The sequence below is a fragment of the Halichoerus grypus genome, chromosome 11 (assembly GCF_964656455.1).
Source record: "Halichoerus grypus chromosome 11, mHalGry1.hap1.1, whole genome shotgun sequence".
NCBI lineage: Eukaryota > Metazoa > Chordata > Mammalia > Carnivora > Phocidae > Halichoerus > Halichoerus grypus.
Genome location: NC_135722.1, coordinates 49,969,357 through 49,991,819, shown reverse-complemented (window position 1 = coordinate 49,991,819; position 22,463 = coordinate 49,969,357). Strand labels below are relative to the sequence as shown.

General features: G+C 37.4%; 2 protein-coding genes across 2 annotated transcripts; both read right to left on the bottom strand.

Moving 5' to 3' along the window:
* Positions 1 to 797: 797 nt before the first annotated feature.
* On the bottom strand, positions 798 to 1,840 carry LOC118528776 (olfactory receptor 51L1-like). The gene has a single exon (XM_036081404.2). It carries the CDS (start codon positions 1,755 to 1,757, stop codon positions 798 to 800), a length of 960 nt encoding a protein of 319 aa, XP_035937297.1. The 5' UTR covers positions 1,758 to 1,840.
* An 8,854-nt stretch (positions 1,841 to 10,694) lies between these two features.
* Positions 10,695 to 11,675, bottom strand: LOC118528792 (olfactory receptor 51G1-like). The gene has a single exon (XM_036081419.2). It carries the CDS (start codon positions 11,673 to 11,675, stop codon positions 10,695 to 10,697), a length of 981 nt encoding a protein of 326 aa, XP_035937312.2.
* Positions 11,676 to 22,463: the final 10,788 nt, after the last annotated feature.

Below are 22,463 nucleotides of genomic sequence, written 5' to 3'. Positions count from 1 at the left end.
TAAATCATCATGGGAATAAAAAAATTGATGGCAGTGCCAGCTGAGGCAGGGACACTTGATAAAGGAAAAAGATCTATGGAAATGGAAGTATTAAGGATTCCAAATAAAGCCAAGACATTTATTCCCCCAAGTAAGACTAAGGAAAGCCAGAACTAGGAACATCTGCTTGAGTTTTATCTTTCAAAAATTAGCTATGAAAATGTCATTATGTGTCTGTGTTGCTGTAACTAACCAGCACTGGCCCTTCTTATTCCTAAGGAAACCAAATATCCTCAGAAAGGGCAGAACATGTGTATAGATGCAGATGCATCATGAGGATTCATAACTTCTGCCTCAAGCCCTAGTATGCTCTTATGTCAATATATGATTTTTCCCATTATTAAGAAAGAAAGAAAAATTAGATATACAAAGACATTAATATAACAAGAAGGATAATATTAAATTTCTTGGCAAATAAAGAGTATCAGGAAGCAAAGATACATGGTTTAATATATTTAATGAGAAATTAATGGATAAATGACCTTGGAAATGGAAGGGAATAGATGGAAATGATTTCTAACACACTCCACTCCAACATATTCATATTTAGAGGGAATTTATGAAGCACATTTAAGTCAAGCTGTATTGTCCCAGTAGACATCAACTTTCTCCTTTAGGACATTCTTGTGATCACCCTTGCCTCTATTTCTGCTATTTACTCTTTTATTGGCAACTATGAGGCCAACATACCTAGAGCACACAAATCAGTATGTGTTTAAATCATTTAGATGGATGTCATCATTGCCTTGAAGACATGCCTACATCATAGTAGAACTCAATTTTGTGGGGGAAAGCAGGTGGAGGACTCCTTGGCGGATCTGTTTGGTCTTCAGACTATAGATGATTGGATTGAGCACAGGTGGAACCAATAAGTAGACGTGAGCCATGAAGACATGGATGAGGGGGGAGGAGTGTTTGGCAAAACGATGGACAATAGATAGCCCAATCATAGGCACATAAAGGATGAGTACAGCACAGATGTGGGATGCACATGTGTTGGGAGCCTTAAGCCTCCCCTCACGTGATGCAATTCTTAATATTGACTGAAGGATGCACATATAAGACACAAAAATACCCAAAGAGTCCATGCCCCACAGCACAATGATTAGTACCAATCCATATATAACATTAAACTTGGTGTCAGCACAGGCTAGGCGAATCATGTCCTGGTGCAGACAATAGGAATGAGAAAGGATGTGGGAGTGGCAGAAAGGAAAGAAGGCCAGCTGGGCCAGATGTGGAATCATGGCAAAAGCACTCCTAAGCAGGGCTGCAATTCCAATTCTAGTGATAAGTCTTGGGGTGAGAATGGTAGCATATCGTAGAGGGTGGCAGATAGCCACATAGCAGTCAAAGGCCATGGCCAAGAGCACAGATGATTCTGTGAAAGAGCAAGTGTGAATAAAAAACATTTGGACCACACAGATATGGAACTGGATTTCCCTGGAAATGGACCACAACACCCTGAAGAGTGATATCATTGTGGGTATGAACATACCCATGTCAGTGAGGGAAAGCATGTCCAGGAAGTAGTACATGGGCTCATGGAGCCTGGGGTCTGTCCAGACAATATGCAGGATGGTGCAGTTGCCCATTATTCCAACAAGGTAGAGGACACAGAATGGAATGGATATCCAGTGGTGAAATTCCTCATAGCCAGGGATACCTGTGAGATAGAATGTGGAGGTCAGGGTATTACTGGAGTTTAAGGTTGCCATGGAACTCACTGTTAAACCACAATCCAATTTCAGGATCCCACTCCAGTGGGGAGGGCAATGATGAGATCAGCATCTGAGTCTGGAAAAAAAACAAAACAAATGCAACTTCAGTGCCTTCTGTAAACACTCTTCCATTCATCCCCACATTTTTGCTCTGTCTTTCTTCATTGCCCTGCTGAGCATGGTGAGTTAAACAAAACATCGACTTTACGACCACAAGGACCTTTTGTCTCGCCTCTCAGATGCAGACCAATTGACATCCTCTCTAAATATGGACAATATTCTTCTAAAGACACTACAAGGAGCAGCACATACACAAAGGGTTCTAGATTACATCTCTCATTTTATAAATTTCTTCCAGGATTATCTTGGAAGGGGTACTGATCTTAAAATTATTCTTTTTTTTTTTTAATGACTCCTGTAGTGATTTACACACAATGCCTTATTCTGCCTAAACCACATAGATTTTCAATAATACTAGAACACCACGCAGGGTATCTTTACAGGATTCAGGAAAGTATGGGTCAGCAGTACTTATTAACACAAGCAGGTCTCACTAACATATCTCAATTGTATAATTGAGGCCACAGGCTTGGTCTTGGACTAGCATTGCCAGGAACTAAACACGGGTTAAAATACACTTAATTAAAACAATTTTGAATTTAAAAAATTATAGTAATGAAATATAGAATTTTATATATAATGTTCTTATTGTAATAAAATATACAATTTAAGAAAAGTATAATTACCTCTGACTCTGATGTTAAAGATTCAAAACCTACTTTCTATTAAGTTTCAGATCTGATTAGTCATTTAGAGAGTGGTACCTTTTACAAAAAAAAAAAAAAAAAAAGATATGTGTCATAAAGAAAGATAGAGTAGAAACTCATGCTTCAAAGCAAAAACAGAAGAAAATAAGATAACTAAAAAACTATAATGCTCAGAAAAAGCATCTGACCTTGATATGAAATCTTTCCTACTCAGAACAAATGAGAAAATATATTTTCCCCCAATAGATTGCAGTATTTCTTCTGTGGTCCAGAAAAACATCTCTGAAGTAAGAAAGATGAGCAACCTCTCAACATCCCAATATCCCATCACTCACCAAGAATCCCTGCTCACCAAAATGCTGTTTTGAGAATTTACGATCCAGGAGACAGATTACTTCCCATTTTAAAAGAATAAACTGGTCTATTCCTATTATGTAATGTCTACTTTGGTCCTTTGGGAACTTCAAATCCCCTTCAATCTTCTCTAGCTCCACACAGATAAAACCTGAATTTAGCAGTTTTGACTGGAAGGATTAATAATCACAATTTTCTAGGAAGTGGAAGACCCATAATCAAGAAATCAAATAAATAAATGCCAGAGATAAATTCAGTCTCTCTGACTACTTGTATTACAATTGAATACTGCTTACATATTGTATGACCTGGTACCTATGGTCCTGCTATTTTCTTCAATCTTCCTGGCTTATTACCACCAACAATTCCTGATTCTTTTGCCCTGTCTCTCTCACCTTCCTTTATACCTTTCTAGACTTGTACTCATTACCTTTAATGCCAAGATTTTCCAATATTATTACTTCTTTTTGTTAATTATTTTCCAATATCTCATCCCTAATTCAAATATAGAAATCTGTCTTCCTGAACCTGCCGGTTCAGACCATTTCTCTGATTTTATAGCAGCTCTCTCCCTCTGCAAAGAAGAGATGAACTTGAAGTTTAATTGAAAATTGGAAGATACTTGAGCTGGGGGCAAGTCTGAAGGAGCTTTATCATCATGACTTTCTATTGAGGTTTTAAGAGACAATTCTCCACAATCCTCCTCATTCAGACTTTCCCTCTGCTTCCACAAGCCTATCCACGTCGGGAATATTCTGGTTCCAATACTTCCTCACTTTTTAAGTTGGACAAATGTCTTATTTTCCTCTGTAGCAAAGTAGCCTCATCTGTGAACTGTAGATAAAAACAATTTGACAGGATTGTGCTTCAGATTAAAGGAGATCCTGTGGGTAAAATACTTAGCATAGAGCCTTACATATAGTGACCATAAAATAATAGTGATAATGATGACAGTCAGCAATGACAATAACAATATTTCTTTAAAGTGTAGTGGGAGGTAGAAAGATATGAGGAGAAACTGGAGTACCTTCCAGAGAGGAAATACCCTGAGTGGGCATCTCACAAAAGTGACCTAGGTTGGCTGAGTGGTAGGAAGGGAAGGATATCAGATTCATCTCTGTTTCATCCAGTGAAAATTCAGTATAGCCATAGGTATAAATGGCTTCATGTTTTTTTCTCTACCCCCCAAATTCTTCTGGTAATTTTGATGGCTTTACTTACACACTTTTCATTCTATTCATTGCCAATTTGGGAAGGAAAAAACAGATACATCCCAGGATAAAATGGGACATTTCTCCAAGAAAAGGAATGAGATTTGGGACTACCATGAGCTTGGAATCTGAGCAGCCATGTTAGTATTCTGAAGTTGCCACACCATATATTCACCAATACTGCACATATTCACTAGGATGTGCTCTGCTTATTACTCCACAACTCCTATTGTGACATGGGTTCATTTTGACTGCCTAATTCCTATTGCTTCTGATCCTCTAATTTCAAATTCATTCACATGGCCTTGTGATTCTTCTACCATTCCTCAGAAGAGGAGGATGGAGTTTGAAGAGTTAGTTTAAAAACTCAAAAATCAGAAGAAGTTATAATTTGGGGTTTAGACCTCTGAGTTGCAATTAATGTTATATTAAAAAGCAGTGATACTTGGGATTCTAAAGGACTTTGAAGGTTATCTGATACAATCTCAATCACACTCTGGAATCTCCATTCTGTCATGTCAGAAAAATAAATCATCACCCTGTGTAAGTATTATATCTTGCCCATGGACACAGATATCACGTACCATAAAGGTCTAAGGTATCTCGGGCAAGTCCAATCTGAAAAGTCTGACTGAGTCTGGCTTGACTACTATAAGAATGAGAATGAACAATGAAGGTATTTTGGTGAAAATTATGTCCTTTGATGAGCTGAAGACCTTTCCCTTCTGGAGCAGTCTCCTGGTCCTCCTCCATACTCTGGGTGTCCATCCTCCTCTCTTTTGTCTCTCAAGTCCTCCTCTGTGTTTTCCTCTTACCTCCCACTTTTATTGTCCCCAGTCCTCACATACCTGGCAGAATAGTTCCTCTTGTCATTAGAGACCGTTCTAATTCTCAGAGAAAGAAGGATCAGTTCATATGTCTTCCTCTAGTCTTCTGAGACATGAGGCCCCAGGATAGATGCAGGACAGTGTGTGCATGTAACCCTGTCAGTTCAGTTCAGTTTCTGTCCACCACTCAGGCTGCAGCAGGGGATGGCAGTTTGGGAATACAGGGGCAAGAAGGCTCTTGAGATTCTCCAATGCTTATTGCCTCAATGTCTGGAACAAACGAGGTAGTGCAACCTTAGATGAAATACTAGTTTGTATCCAGAATATGATGGGGCAATAAAGATTTTTGGATATGGTGTAGCTAGTGAGAAGGTCTTGTTAAATACTTAAACTGGGGAGGCACATAGAGTCTGTGCCCTAAGAGCTGTAAGCGACTCAAGTTCAGTTCTATTATTATACACTGGATAACAATGAGATTCAGTTATGTGATCTGCCTCCCTCAATATCATACAACAGTGGGTATATGGAAATTTGTGTTCCTTCCACTCAATTTTGCTGTGAACCTAAAGCTGCTATGAAAAATAAAATCTATATTAAAAACCCCCTAATAAGCAATAAAACCAATATCATCACTCAGATCTGATTGCCTGGTATGGTATTTTCTTCACTGTGCCATAGAGTTCTTCCTAATGACACAGATTAATATGTTTAATATGACTAAAAAGAGAAGTTTTTATTCAACTATTGAAACTCTCTTTGTCAACAATACTGACTCTTAAATGTCTATTTTTGATTGAGCAGTGTAGCAGGGTAGGATGTGCACTAATGAATAATCAGAAATCTCTAATTAGGGTGGATGTTCCAATTATAATGTCAGCCCTGTTTGGTATAGGAACTTCTAAAAATGTGGTCTCCTATGAATTTTTCCAACTGTGGTTGTTGATTTTGGCATTACTGGTTTAATTATAATGCCTAACATCTCCCAGCAAAGAGAAGTCTAGGACCAGATGGATTCCCAGGGGTTTCTACCAGACATTTAAAGAAGAATTAATACCTATTCTCCTCAAACTGTTTCAAAAAAATAGAAATGGAAGGAAAACTTCCAAATTCGTTCTAGAAAGCCAGCATTACCTTGATTCTAAAACCAAAAGCCTCACTAAAAAGGAGAATTACAGGCCAATATCCCTGACAAACATGGATGTAAAAATTATCAATAAAACACTAAGCAAATCAAATTCAAGAGTACATTGTAAGAATCATTCACCACAATCTAATGGGATTTATCACAGGCTGCAGGTGTGGTTCAACATTCGCAAATCAATCAACATGATATACCACCTTAATAAAAGAAAGGATAAGAGCTGTATGATCCTGTCAATAGATGCAGAAGAAACATTTGACAAAATACAGCATCCCTTCTTGATAAAAACCCTCAACAAAGTAGGGATAGATGGTACATACCTGAACATCATAAAGGCCATGTATGAAAGACCCACAGCTAATATCATCCTCAGTGGGGAAAAACTGAGAGCTTTTCCCATATGGTCAGGAACAAGACAAGAATGTCCACTCTTACCATTACTATTTAACATAGCACTAGAAATCCTAGGCTCAGACATCAAACAACAAAAAGAAATAAAAGGCATCCAAATTGGGAAGGAAGAATCAAACTTTCACTATTTGTAGACAACAGGATACTCTAGGTAGAAAACCTGAAAGGCTCCACCAAAAAATTTCTAGAACTCATACACTGATTCAACAAAGTTGCAGGATATAAAATCAATGTGCAGAAATACCCATAAACAATAACTAAGCAGCAGAAAAAGAAATCAAGGAATCGATTCTACTGGCATTGCACCAAAAACAGTAAGACACCTAGGAATAAACCTAACTAAAGAGGTAAAAGATTTGTACTCTGAAGACTATAGAACACTTATGAAAGTAATTGAAAAGGACAAAGAAATAGAAAAGCATTCCATGCTCATGGATTGGAAGAACAAATATTGTTCATGTCTATGCTGCCCAAAGCAATCTACACATCCAATGCAATCCCTATCAAAATAACACCAGCATTTTTCACAGAGCTGGAATAAACAATCCTAAAATTTGTGTGGAACACAAAAGACCCCAAATAGCCAAAACATTTCTGAAAGAGGAAAACAAAGCTGAAGGCATCATGATTCCAGATTTCAAGCTATATTACAAAGCTCTAGTGATCAAGACAGTATGGTACTGGCACAAAAACAGACACATAGATCAATGGAACAGAATTGAGAACCCAGAAACGGCCCCACAACTATAGAGTCAACTAATCTTTGACAAAGCAAGAAAAAATATGCAATGGAAAAATGACAGTCTCTTCAACAAATGGTGTTGGGAAACTGGGCAGGAACATGGAGAGGAATGAAACTGAAGCACTTTCTTACATCATACACAAAAATAAATTCAAGGGGCGCCTGGGTGGCTCAGATGGTTAAGCATCTGCCTTCGGCACAGGTCATGATTCCAGGGTCCTGGGATCGAGCCCCACATCGGGCTCCTGGCTCAGCAGGGAGCCTTCTTCTCCTTCTCCCTCTGCCTCTCTCCCTGCTCATGCTCTCTCTCTCTGTATCTCTGTGTCTCAAATGAATAAATAAAATCTTTATAAAAAAAAATAAATTCAAAATGGATGAAAGGCATGAATAGATATTTTCCAAAGAAGACGTCCAGGTGGCTAACTGACACATGAAAAAATGCTCAACATCACTCATAATCAGGGAAATACAAATCAAAACCATTATGAGAGAGGGGAGGAGCAAGATGGCAGAGGAGTAGGGGACTTAAATTTTGTCTGGTCCCAGGAATTCAGCTAGATAGGGATCAAACCATTGTGAGCTAGGATGTGATCCAAATGATGGAAAATAAAGAAGCTGAGAAAAAGAGAGAGAAACAACTACTGGATCACGAGGACAGAATTCGAGAGATAAGTGATACCATAAGACAAAACAATATTAGAATAATTGGGATCCCAGAAGAAGAAGAAAGAGAGAGGGCAGCAGAAGGTATATTGGAGCAAATTATAGCAGAGAACTTCCCTAATTTGGGGAAGGAAACAGCCATCAAACTCCAGGAGGCACAGAAAAACCCCTCAAAATCAATAAAAATAGGTCAACACCCCAACATCTAATAGTAAAACTTACGAGTCTCAGGGACAAAGAGAAAATCCTGAAAGCAGCTCGGGAGAAGATATGTAACCTACAATGGTAGAAACATTAGATTGGCAACAGACTTATCCACAGTGACCTGGCAGGCCAGAAACGACTGGCAGGATATCTTCAGAGCACTAAATGAGAAAAATATGCAGCCAAGAATACTATATCCAGCTAGGCTGTCATTGAAAATAGAAGGAGAGATAAAAAGCTTCCAGGACAAAAACTAAAGGAATTTGCAAACACGAAACCAGCCCTACAACAAATATTGAAAGGGGTCCTCTAAGCAAAGAGAGAGCCTAAAAGTAACATAGACCAGAAAGGAGCACAGACAATATACAGTAACAGTCACCTTACAGGCAATACAATGGCACTAAATTCCTATCTTTCAGTAGTTACCCTGAATGTAAATGGGCTAAATGCCCCAATCAAAAGACACAGGGTATCAAATTGGATAAAAAAACAAGACCCATCGATATGCTGTCTGCAAGAGACTCATTTTAGACCCAAAACATCCCCAGATTGAAAATGAAAGGGTGGAAAACCATTTACCATGCTAATGGACACCCAAAGAAAGCTGGGGTGGCAATCCTTATATCAGACAAATTAGATTTTAAACCAAAGACTATAATAAGAGATGAAGAAGGACACTATATCCTACTTAAAGGGTCTATCCAACAAGAAGATCTAACAATTGTAAATATTTATTCCCCTAACATGGGAACAGCCAATTATATAAGGCAGTTAATAACAAAAGCAAAGAAACACATCGACAACAATACAATAATAGTGGGGGACTTTAACAACCCCCTCACTGAAATGGACAGATCATCTAAGCAAAAGATCAACAAGGAAATAAAGACTTTAAATGACACACTGGAACAAATGGACTTCACAGATATATTCAGAATATTCCATCCCAAAACAACAGAATACACATTCTTCTCTAGTGCCCATGGAACATTCTCCAGAATAGATCACATCCTAGCTCACAAATCAGGTCTCAGCTGGTACCAAAAATTGAGATAATTCCCTGCCTATTTTCAGACCACAATGCTTTGAAACTAGAACTCAGTCACAAGAGGAAAGGTGGAAAGACCTCAAGTATGTGGAGGCTAAAGAGCATCCTACTAAAGAATGAATGGGTCAACCAGGAAATTAAAGAAGAATTAAAAAAATTCATGGAAACAAATGAAAAGGAAAACACAACTGTTCAAAATCTTTGGGATGCAGCAAAGGCAGTCCTAAGAGGAAAGTATATAACAATACAAGCCTTTCTCAAGAAACAAGAAAGATCTCAAATACACAGCCTAACCCTACACCTAAAGGAGCTAGAGAAAAAACAGCAAATAAAGCCTAAACCCAGCAGGAGAAGAGAAATAATAAAGATCAGAGCAGAAATCAATGAAATAGAAACCAAAAGAACAGTAGAACAGATAGAAGAAACTAGGAGCTGAATCTTTGAAAGAATTAACAAGATTGATAAACCCCTGGCCAGACTTATCAAAAAGAAAAGAGAAATGACCCAAATAAATAAAATCATGAATGAAAGAGGAACGATCACAAGCAACACCAAAGAAATACAAACAATTATAAGAACATATTATGAGCAAGTCTATGCCAGCAAATTAGATAATCTGGAAGAAATGGATGCATTCCTAGAGGTGTATAAACTACCAAAATTGGAGCAGGAAGAAATAGAAAACCTGAACAGACCTATAACCACTAAGGAAATTGAAGCAGTCATCAAAAATCCGCCATCTTGCTCCTCCCCCCACTTCTGATACATTTCTATCCTCCCATTAGTGTACACTTTAAGCTTCAATGTTGAAAATTTGTTTCCTCTTCTCTCCTAGGGAATTAGGTGAGACAGCAAGAGCCTTTGGCAGTTTTGGGCATCTCTCTTTTACTCTATTTTTTTTAAAGTTCTGATGACATTTTTCCTCACAGGAGTGTACACTGACCGAGGGGTTTTGATATATTTTATACTCAGCATGAGTATACTGCCCTGTAAGTGTGAAGTGTTGATTGGTCTAGTGAAAACTAACCCAATGCATTCATAGCCCAAGATTTTTCAGACATTCATTCCAACAGAAGTAAAGCAAAGAAATGCAATCTTATTCTTTATTCTGTATCTAAACTGAAATACCCATTTTATTATGATTTGGCTCAAAATCTGAAGAATAATGTCTACTTTGCTTCATTTGAAAGAAAATGTACCTAGTTACTGGTGCTGTATGCTACATATTACCTCTGTTACCCTTTCATAGTTAACTTCTGTAAGTCTTAGTTTTAACATGGAAAATTGGGTTTATCCTCAAACCTGAACAAAAAATATCTCCATAAATGTTTTGGATGAAATGAATTTCCTCTTACTAAACCTCCTTGTATCAGGATTATGAGATGCATTAAAGCTAGGAAGTAATGATAGAAATAATTACAATATTTTTCTTATAGAGATATGTTGAATTTATTAACTATCATGTATTTACTATACACCAAATGTGTCCAAGAAATTCTAAGCTGGTTATCTTCATAATGAAGGTCATGGATGCAAAGGTCAAAATAACAGAGAATCTTATCCCTTCTAAGTGTGAGCAAGTCCAACACTTTTGGGTGTTAATATCCTTAGGAATTCTTGGCGAATCTGCTTTGTCTTGATGCTATAAATGATTGGGTTAAGTACTGGTGGAACTAACAGGTAAATATTGGCCATGGTTACGTGGACAACGGGGGAGGAGTGCTTAGCAAAGCGATGCACTAAGGATAGCCCTATCATGGGCACATACAGAATGAGCACAGCACAAATGTGGGAAGCACATGTATTGAGGGCTTTGAGCTTCCCTCTCTGGGATGCAATGCCTAGCACAGAATGGAGGATGAAAGCATAAGATAACAAGATTCCTAGAGAATCTACACCCCAATAAAATGCAACAACAAACAAGCCATATAAAATGTTGAATGAGATGTCAGCACAGGCCAACTGGATGACTTCTTGATGCAAGCAGAAAGAGTGGGAGAGAACGTGGGAGTGACAAAAGGAAAATGTGGGAATACGAACAAGAATGACAGGGAGGACAATGGAGCATCTGATTATAATGAAGACCCCTATGTAGATAATGCGTTGTGGGGTGAGTGTGCTGGAATACCTCAAAGGATCACAAATGGCAACATACCGGTCAAAAGCCATGGCTAGAAGCACAGCTGACTCCATCAGAGAAAAAGTATGAATAAAATACATCTGGGCAACACAAGCATTCACCTCAATCTCCCTAGCATCAAACCAGAAGATTTTTAATACTGTGGGCAGGGTGGAGAATGACATGCCCATGTCAGTGAGAGACAGCATGGCCAGGAAGTAGTACATGGGCTCGTGGAGACTCTTGTCTGTGTGGATGATGTGAAGGATTGTGCAGTTGCCCACTATTCCAATCAGGTAGCACACACAAAAAAGTATGGAAATAAAGTGATTAGCATTCTCATAGCCAGGAATCCCAGTGAGATAGAATGAAACAAACTGTTCAGTACTGGAGTTAGAACCTGTCGTGAGGCTGTCCCAAGTAGCCATTTTCGTACCATAAAAATGTGAGCTCCTAGAAGGAAGAAAAACACACAACATTTAGAAGACAGCAACTCATGTTTCTACATTAGGTTTTTTCTTAACTCTTATTGCTTTGTAGAGACATTATCTCTACAGTTTGTAAAATGATTTTGAAAAATTACCCAAATACATCATCTTTTTTTTATTGTAATCTCTTTTGTGAACCTTTTTTCTTTTTTATTTATTTGTTTATTTTTATTATTATGTTCAATTAGCCAGCATATAGTACACCATCCTCTTTTAATATATTACTTTTTAATCCTTGACATGGTTAATGGTTATGTAGTTTTTTGTCAATCTTTTATTCCATTGATTCTGGATTTTGAGTCATTCACAAGATACTCTTCCCTCCCCTAAATTTATAATATATTTTCCTATCTTTTCTACTAATATTTTGATAGGTTTGTTTGTTTCTATTTACTTTCAGATTCATCATTTACTTGCTGTTTATTTTTGTGTATGATGTTAAGTAAGGATATTTTCCAAGACCCTGATCTCTCCATGTTAAGCAATCTTTTTCCTCTGACAAGGACACTGGATGGAAACATTTTAGAACGGATGTCAGAAAAAGCTTAGGCAAGAAATGCATAATAGCTATTTAATAGTTAGCTATCTTCAATGGAAAAAAAACCCGTAAGACTAATCAAATCATATCATAAGATATGAATGGATACTTCAAAAACATTGTATATGCAGTGAGGGCTGGTACCAATTAGAGAGGGAAATAAATGAGCCCTCAGACTGTTTTAAATGGGAACCAGAAGCCCATCCAAGGGTAAATAGCACTTACCTCACTTACTCAATCATGGGTATTTGGAGTTTGGTTTCCATTTCATATTCTCTACCAAGGTTCATCTATGTGAACTTAAACTGCAATCAGGCCAGGGTTTTACTTAAGTGAATTGTTAACATTTTTTTCCATTGATGCAATTGATTTGTGAGCTACATCAGCCTTGTTGATCCTGGAGCCTCCTTTTTGGTGTCACTGGAACTTGCAACTCTTTTTCTAATGCTCCTGTCTGCACATGGCCTTGGGCTATTTCTGACAGAAGCAGGAAAAATACCAGCAATCTCAGCCTCACTGTCCCTATGGTCTTGGAATGAAGTTAGTACCCCCCACATCCTTAGACTATGATCCAGTGGTGCATTATAATTTCAACAGTCTGGTGCCATCCTCCTAATTTTCTTGTTTTTGCTTCTTTTTTTCATTCAGTTTTAATGTCTTTCAGTTACAAAGTGAATAAACCCTATCTCACAATATGGTACAGATAATTACATTAAATAATTTATGAAAGTGCTTACCCCAGTCCTCTTTCAATTTGAATTTTTACATTTTAATGATCACATTTGTACTGTAAAATATCTCCAATGACATCAAAAGAGAGGCATGTTATAGATATGTAGACTGAAGCTTAGAGACTGAAGTGGTTTGCCTGAAGTCACACAGGTACAATAATAGCTTTCATAAATATCAGTTTCAGGGCTCTGCTCATGTAGATGGTGATTTCCCAGAATAGTGACTGCCTCACCTGTCTGCTTCTTGAAGCCATTTGACTAGCTTGGTCAACATTTGAGCTCCAGCCTACCACCACTTGCAGTCCCTAATGCCAAAGCAATGTTAAAACAACAAATTCAGTTTCTTCAGACACTTCACCAGCTCAATATTTTACCAATCTATACTTTTTCTGCCACACTTTCCTTCAGTCACAACAACCACACAGCATGTTTTTTTTTTTTTTTTAAGATTTTATTTATTTATTTGAGACAGAGAGAATGAGAGAGAGAGAGCACATGAGAGGGGAGAGGGTCAGAGGGAGAAGCAGACTCCCTGCTGAGCAGGGAGCCCGATGTGGGACTCGATCCAGGGACTCCAGGATCATGACCTGAGCCGAAGGCAGTCGCTTAACCAACTGAGCCACCCAGGCGCCCCAACCACACAGCATGTTATGTGTGTTACTAAAAACCTGGTCACTTAAACATCTATACCTTATTCCTCTTAATGCATGCAATGATTCTTTCATAGTTATGAATGGCGATATCTACATAAAGAAAAAACAGATATCATTATCCAATTCCTTAAGTTTATTCATGAGTTATAATCATACCCCAATGTCCAAGAGTACTTTCAGACTCCTTAAAATTATTTATACACTTACTATATTTGAACCACTAAATATCTATATGAGATCAACAGAGGCCATGTTACATATTAGTAGCCTGAGGTTCAGAAATGTTACTGAGCAAATATAAGAGTCATTAGAATTAGAGGCACCTGGGTGGCTCAGTCAGACAAGCGCCTGACTATTGATTTTAGTTCATGTCATGATCTAAGGGTCATGAGATGGAACCCCACATCAGGCTCAATGCTGGGTACAGAGCCTGCTTAAGATTCTCTCTCTCCCTCCCCCTTTGCCCTGCCCCCTGCTCTCATTCTGTCTCTCTCTCTTAAAATAAATAAAAGAATCATTAGAATTAGAATCTAAGCCCTGCTTCTAAACGTTCTGTAACTGCTACTGAGACATTTTAACCCTCTTTCAGAAAGTAGTCCCAATTCTGTACTATGATGACCCTCAGTCACACACTAGGAAATAGATGGATATAATTCATAAAGGGCCCCTCCCACTCAGACTGCAGAGCATGTTTACCAGGCTTCCCTGAGTAATACCCTGTTCTCTCCTGCAAATGCCTCCAACACCTGAGCATGTGTTGTTTTCTCACTTTTCTTTACTATTTTACCCAAAAGATAGGTCTAGAAGAACACTGAGGGAGGCAGGTCTTGAAAAGGTTTTGTTGGGCGGAGAAGAGAGTGAAGTGGGGAGAGCTATAAGAATCTCCAACAAGAATGGGGAAATAAGAAACAGTCTACTGGATATCTCTGCTTGTGTGTCTAAAAGGCACATCAAAGATCACATGGCCAAGAAAGAATTCTTGATAATTGCCTTAATATTTCCATTTTAGTAAATGTAATTCATGCTGTGTAGTTGATAATATGTAAAAACTAGGCATTGTCCTTGATTATTCAAACCTTTTTACTCCTATCCACCCATCAATATGTCCTCTTGTTTCTATAACCAAAGTATTTGACTAATTCACTTCTGCCCTTTACCTCTATCATGATTTCTCCTCTAAACTATTTTGTTAGCCATTTAACTCATATAATTCGTTCCTTTTTTGTGTCATTCCTTCAAATCAATTTTTCTTATAGTAGTAAATTCTGAAAGATAGGCAAGGTAAATCATTCCTGTTTTTTCTTTTTAAGATTTTATTTATTTGACAGAGAGAGCACAAGCAGGGGGAGAGGGAGAAGCAGGCTCCTCACCAAGCAGGGAGCCTGATGTGGGGCTTGATCCCAGGACCCCGGAATCATGACCTGAGCAGAAGACAGATGCTTAACTGACTGAGCCACCCAGGCACCCCTCATTCCTGTTTATAAAATACATTAACTGCTGCCTACTGATCTCAGGATGAAAGGAAAGCCACTGTCATTACTAATAAGATCCTTTCCAGTGTATGGGGAAAAGGAGATAGATGATTTTGCACCTACTCCCCTTTCTCTTTACCTTTGTGCTCAAATCCCCCAGAGTGCCTCTCAGATAGCTTTACTATTTCTGACCTCAAAACATATTATTGTTACCCTTATTCATCAAACTACACACATTCTTTCTTTTTCTCTGTAAAATAATCCAAGTGTCTTTCTCATAATTCTATTCAAATATTCTCTGTCCACTTACCTAAAACACTCAACCATATCTCATCTCACATAACTGTACCACATTATGCATTATTTTCCTACAAAATCCCCTTTTTCCACCTTCCTCAAGTCCTTATCTCCAACTACCCACAATTTCTTTTCTTTACTCCACATTTTCTTCCCTCCTTTCTGTTGGCAAATTGATCATTTTTTTTCCTCCAAGATTAGCCCTCCTCCCCATAACGGACTTACTTGAATCTATAGCCACTTCTGTTTTCCCATCACTTAATGAACTTTCATTGATTTGCTTTCTTCCTCGGAGTGCGCAAGTTGGAGATAATGTTAACATAGGAGGGCATAGGAGGTTTTCCTGGTTATATAGGATTCCTGGAAGGCTGAGGGAACCATACCCACTAATGCTACTTAAGGAGTAGGAACCCATGGGCCTGAGGGATGAATGTCGCTCAGGGTGAGATAGTGGGGATTTCCACAGGAACAGAGAATGCCTAAGGGAGACCTACGGGGACAAATTCAAGCAAACTTTGTATCTCTGATGGCTGGCTGAGCTTAAATACATGGTAGGAGTGGATGGGTTCTAACTAATTAAAGCTCTAAGTAGAATAAAGGATCTATGGATCTTAAGACTGTACAACTTCCCCTGTCTTTTTTTTTTTTTTCTTAATTTTTTTTATTGTTATGTTAATCCCCATACATTACATCATTAGTTTTAGATATAGTGTTCCATGATTCATTGTTTGTGCATAACACCCAGTGCTCCATGCAGAACGTGCCCTCCTCAATACCCATCACCAGGCTAACCCATCCTCCCAACCCCCTCTCCTCTAGAACCCTCAGTTTGTTTTTCAGAGTCCATCGTCTCTCATGGTTCTTCTCCCCCTCCGATTTCCCCCCCTTCATTCTTCCCCTCCTGCTACATTCTTCTTCTTCTTTTTTTCTTTCTTAACATATATTGCATTATTTGTTTCAGAGGTACAGATCTGAGATTCAACATTCTTGCACAGTTCACAGCGCTTACCAGAACACATACCCTCCCCAGTGTCCATCACCCAGTCACCCCATCCCTCCCACCCCACCCCCCACTCCAGCAACCCTCAGTTTGTTTCCTGAGATTAAGAATTCCTCATATCAGTGAGGTCATATGATACATGTCTTTCTCTGTTTGACTCCACCCCAAAACTGCTAGAACTCATACAGGAATTCAGTCAAGTGGCAGGATATAAAATCAATGCACAGAAGTCAGTGGCATTCCTATACACCAACAACAAGTCAGAAGAAAGAGAAATTAAGGGGTCGATCCCATTTACAATTGCACCCAAAACCATAAGATACCTAGGAATAAATCTAACCAAAGAGGCAAAGGATCTGTACTCAGAAAACTATAAAATACTCATGAAAGAAATTGAGGAAGACACAAAGAAATGGAAAAACGTTCCATGCTCATGGATTGGAAGAACAAATATTGTGAAGATGTCAATCCTACCTAGAGCAATCTACACATTCAATGCAATCCCCATCAAAATACCATCCACTTTCTTCAAAGAAATGGAACAAATAATTCTAAAATTTGTATGGAACCAGAAAAGACCCCGCATAGCCAGAGGAATGTTGAAAAAGAAAAGCAAAGCTGGCGGCATCACAATTCCCCTGTCTTATAAGCACCAGCATCTCTACCCTGTTATACTTTGGAATTAGACTGCAGTTTCCTTGAAGATGAATTCATGCAGGGGTGCCTCAGCTTAGTTCAGTCCATCAGAGGAAGGCTGATGAAGGGGTGGGAGAGTAGATGTAGGAGTCCCATATTCTGATCAAACTTTAGAAATCTATGGTATTTGAGCAATGTTTCATGCTGCTCAAAGCAGTATTAAATGCACTGTGTTGTTTTATATTTACAAAACTCTGTGGAGTGCTTACCTTTTAAGTTGACTTCCCCAAAACTTAACTACTAATAGTTTAGTTACTACTGACTTAATGATATGTAACTGTATGACTCCTAAGTTTACAATGTTAATGTAAAAATTACAAATTTGTAATTATATTTGGGTTCAAATTCCAGTATAATGAATTCATACTAGAATAGTTTTAGGCAAATGAATTGAACATCCTTAGCTTGTTTGCTTAACTGTGATTATATACCCATGAAATTACTTAAGTATTAAATGGGATATGGAAAACAGTATGGAGATTTCTCAAGAAATTAAAAATAGAATTATGATATGATCCAGTAATTCCACTACTGGATATTTACACAAAGAATACAAAAACACTAATTCAAAAAGATATATGTACCCTTATGTTTATTGAAGCATTATGTACAATAGCCCAATTATGGAAGGAGCCCAAGTGTCCATTGATAGATTAATGGATCAAGAAGATGTGGGATATGTATATAAAGATGATTGATAGGTAAGATATAGGAATTCCTATATAGATATTCCTATAGATAGACAGATAATGTGTGTGCATATATATATATATATATATATATATATATATATATATATATCTTGGCATTTGCAACAACATGGATGCATCTAGAGAGCATAATGCTAAGTGAAATGACACATTTAGAGAAAGAAAAGTACTATCATTTCACGCATATGTGGAATTTAAGAAAGAAAACAAATGAACAACAAAAAAGAGAGACGCAAACCAAGAAACAGTCTCTTAACTATAGAAAACAAACTGATGGTTACCAGAGGGGAGGTGTGTGGGGGGATGGGTGAAATACTTGAAGGGGATTAAGAATATACTTATCAAGATAAGCACTGAGTAATGTATAGGATTGTTTAATCTCTATATTGTACACCTGAAACTAATATAATGCTGTATGTTAACTATACTGGAATTAAATTAAAAAATAAAATAAAAACAAAAAAAGAATTAAATAGGATGATGCCTGTAATGCAACTCACATAGCCCTCATAGATGCTCAATACCTGTTTGCTTATTTGTTTTAATTAATTAATTAATTGTAAAGAGATAGAAAGGATGTAGGATTTAGCCAGAAGACATTATAGGTCATTTATTTTATTCTTCTGGAAAGAAGATGTGAGTTTCTTTCTTCTATTCTCTTTTTTTCTCAATTCCGAAGTTAAATAAGGAGCAAGATGTTGACAGAATCCAATTTTGTTAGAGACTGATCCCTGGTTATGCCTGAAAGATTTAATATTATAATCAGGAAACTCTTAGTGCACTAGAGCATTTCGAGATAAGTGTGGGCTCTAATAACTTTATGACAATTAACTGGTTGTGTCAAATTTATATTGAAATTACTTAACAGAAAAATAATAACACTCCCTTACTTTATTTTTGCTTCTCCTTTTCTTCATTCATTGGAATGGCAGCAACTATATGAAAAAGACATGGTCTCTTCTAAGGAACAATGTGCACTATAATAAAGGAGAAAGTCATGCAAAAATATAAAATACAATATGACAAGAGATAAAAGCCATGCTCTATGGACATGAGGACGGATGTCAATGAGGGTTCAAAGTTCCCAGAAAAATACTCTAATGTGCGCTGATATGTGAAGAGAGTCACCACTTCTAACCAAGTTACCAAGGGAGGTCTTTTTATGTGTGAAGAAAATGCCATGAAGAACAAAGACACAGAGTTACCACCTTCATGAATTGAGTAGGTGACCAGTTCTCTATGCAAAGAGATATAGAAAAGGTATTTTAAGAGGATAGAAAGATTTCTGAATGTTTCACGGAAAGCCACATCTTCTTTGTAACTTCTTGGTATATATTTTTCTGATGAATACAATTTTAACTGCATTTTTTTTGCTTGCCTCCAGTAACACGGGTAAGACAGGAACACACTGAGTACATTGGCACGGTTAAAAAAGTCAAACCCCAGAGATTCAACTAAATTATACATTTTCTGTACTTTTTTCCATCCATCCTGCATTTTAGACTCCTAGTTTGGATGAGTATTCTTTTAGGTTATTTTCTAGGTTTAGGTAATTCTCACTATAAATGTGTATATATTATACAGTTGACCTTGGAACAACACAGGTTTGAACAGCCGAGGTGTTTTTTTTTTCTTATATATACATGTGTTTGTTTTTTTTTTTATAAATACAATACAGTATATGTATTTTCTCTTCCTTGTGATTTTATTAACATTTTATTTTCTATAGTTTATTCTAGGAATGCAGTATATAATAAATATAACATACAAAATATGTGTTAATCAATTGATCAATTGTTTACATTATCAGTAGGGCAAACAGTAGGCTATTAATAGTTAAGTTTTTGGAGAGTAAAAAATTATAGGAAAATTTTTGACAGCATGAGCTCAGCAACCCTAAGCTCCATGTTATTTAAGGGTCAACTATATACATATATGTATATATATATATATATATATAGTTGCATATATGTGCATATCATATATATATATACATACATATGTGTATATATATATATAAATACATGTTTCCATATGAATGGAAAACTCAAATTTTTCTTCATTTTAAAAAAAATTTGGATGTCTTTTATATCAATTATATAAATATATTTATTTTAAGTACTGCTATGCACTCCATAATATAATTATGCCACAGATTTTTTAACTTAACTGTTACTTTATTGATGGATATTTTGAATACTGTAATTTTCTTCTATTACAGGAAGTTTTGCAGTGATAAATACTGTTTATACTTCCATGTTCATATTGAAAATTATTCCCTAAGGTGGCAAGTAGTTAAAGTGCTCTACTAAAAATATTATTTTTAGTAATAATGTTTACTACACAATATTCCTCTAAAACATAGGCCAATTCACCCTTCCACCATTTGTGCATAAGAGTTGCTCTTTAACCCAAACATCACTAAGGTTTGTCTTCAGTATTGACAGTCTTTCAGTTAAGAATACAATATGTGTTTTTGTTGGGTGGGTGGGGGGGCGCCTGGGTGGCTCAGTCAGTTAAGCATCTGACTTCAGCTCAGGTCATGATCTCAGGTCCTGGGATCAAGCCCCAAATGGGCTCAGTGGGGAGCCTCCTTGTCCCTCTCCCACTGCCTCTCCCCCTGCCTGTGCTCTCTCTCACTCTTTCTCTCACATAAATAAGTAAAATCTTTTTTTTAAAAAAAGAATACAATATGTGTTTTCTATCATATTCATTTTAATCTTTAATTTCCAGATTGCAAGTGAGGGTAGGATCTATTTTAAGTGATCCATTCACTTCACTGTGAATTTTTTCTCTGCATAATCTGTCCACTCATTTTCTATTGGGAAAATTAAATTTAAATTGTGCACCTGCATCCCACTGTTCATAGCAGCAATGTTCATAACAGCAAACTGTGGAAAGAACCCAGATGTCCATCAACAGATGAATGGATAAAGAAGACATGGTATATATATCTATATCATCTATATCTATATCTTCTATATCTATATATCTATACTGGAATATTACTCAGCCACCAAAAAGGTGAATTCTTAACATTTACATCTATGTGGATGGAACTGGAGGGTATTGTGCTGAGCCAAATAAGTCAATCAGAGAAAGACAATCATCATATGGTTTTACTCATATGTGGACTATAAGATACAGCACAAAGGATGATAGGGGAAGGGAGGGAAAACTGAACGGGAAGAAATCAGAGAGGGAGGCAAACCATGAGAGTCTCTTAACTATAGGAAACAAAACTGAGGGTTGCTGAAGGGGAGGTGGGTGGGGGGATGAGGTAACTGGGTGATGGGCATTAAGGAGGCACGTGATGTAATGAGCACTGGGTGTTGTATGCAACTGGTGAACTATTGTACTCTGCGTCTGAAGCTAATGATGTGCTATATGTTGGCTAATTGAATTTAAATAAAAAAAGAAAATAGGGGCACCTGGGTGGCTCAGTCGTTAAGCGTCTGCCTTCGGCTCAGGTCATGATCCCAGGATCCTGGGTTCGAGCCCCACATCGGGATCCCTGCTCAGCGGGAAGCCTGCTTCTCCCTCTCTCACTCCCCCTGCTTGTGTTCCCTCTCTCCCTGTGTCTCTCTCTGTCAAATAAATAAATAAAATCTTTAAAAAAAAAAGAAAATAAATATGGGATAGTGCAATGGGATAGAGAAAGTAGAAAGTGTGAATGTGAAAGTGTATGTGAAATGTGAAACTCTTGATGAAGCCACAAACACAGAAAAAAGATACAACTGTTTATTTTAGGACCAAAAAAAGGGAAAATATGTAAAAATGTATTTGCTCAAAGAGTATACATAAACTGAATGGTAGAACAGGGTAAGCTTGAGAGGGCTTTTGTCTGGTGATGATAATTTTTATTCTGAGGTAAAAGCTCATATACAATGAGTAAGTGCACTGGGAAAGTGTTAATTAGGAAGAGAAAGGCTCAGATGTGGACCAGCTCCTTTATGGAATTTTTTAAAAGGGAGATTTTCGACCAGCATCCATAATCAAATTAATGATGATGGTATTTTCCAATATTAGGTACAGAATAATCACCATCCACTGTCTCACATACACTAATGCAAATATACTATCATATCATTAGGACAATTTATCAAAACATTTAAGAATGAGGTCTATACATATTCCAAACCCTGTTTCAATGGACATTGGTTTAAGGGTTTCTTTTCCTGATCACAATACTCCATAATCTTCAAGTGTCTGTGATAGTGGTGAGGTAGGCAGAAGAGGGAAGCCCTGGATATTTGCAAGAGTAACAAAACACAGGGAACCAAGTCTGACACCTGACAGTTTGTGGTGATTAAGCAAACTTACGATAGATCTGTGGTTTCTCGTGACCACAAGCATCCTGCTGCTGTTGATTAATTGCAGCATACATGCATGCAAAAAGCCAGCTAGCTCTCAAATGACTGAGAATGACCCCTCCATTTGGGATGCCAGAGGACTCCTAGTAAGCCCTGTCTATATGTCTATATATGGAGTATCTGCAAGAGAAAAATTAGACTGCCTGCACATAGTACCTACCATAGAGCATGAGTAAAATTACACACAGTTCCTAGAAATCCACTCCTATTCCCAGAACACCACATGAATATTTTGTCCCCAAATTATAACCACCCATA

Coding starts and splice junctions, on each gene's coding strand:
- LOC118528776 (XM_036081404.2), bottom strand. CDS start 1,757: ATGGCAACCTTAAACTCCAGTAATACCCTGACCTCCACATTCTATCTC.
- LOC118528792 (XM_036081419.2), bottom strand. CDS start 11,675: ATGGCTACTTGGGACAGCCTCACGACAGGTTCTAACTCCAGTACTGAA.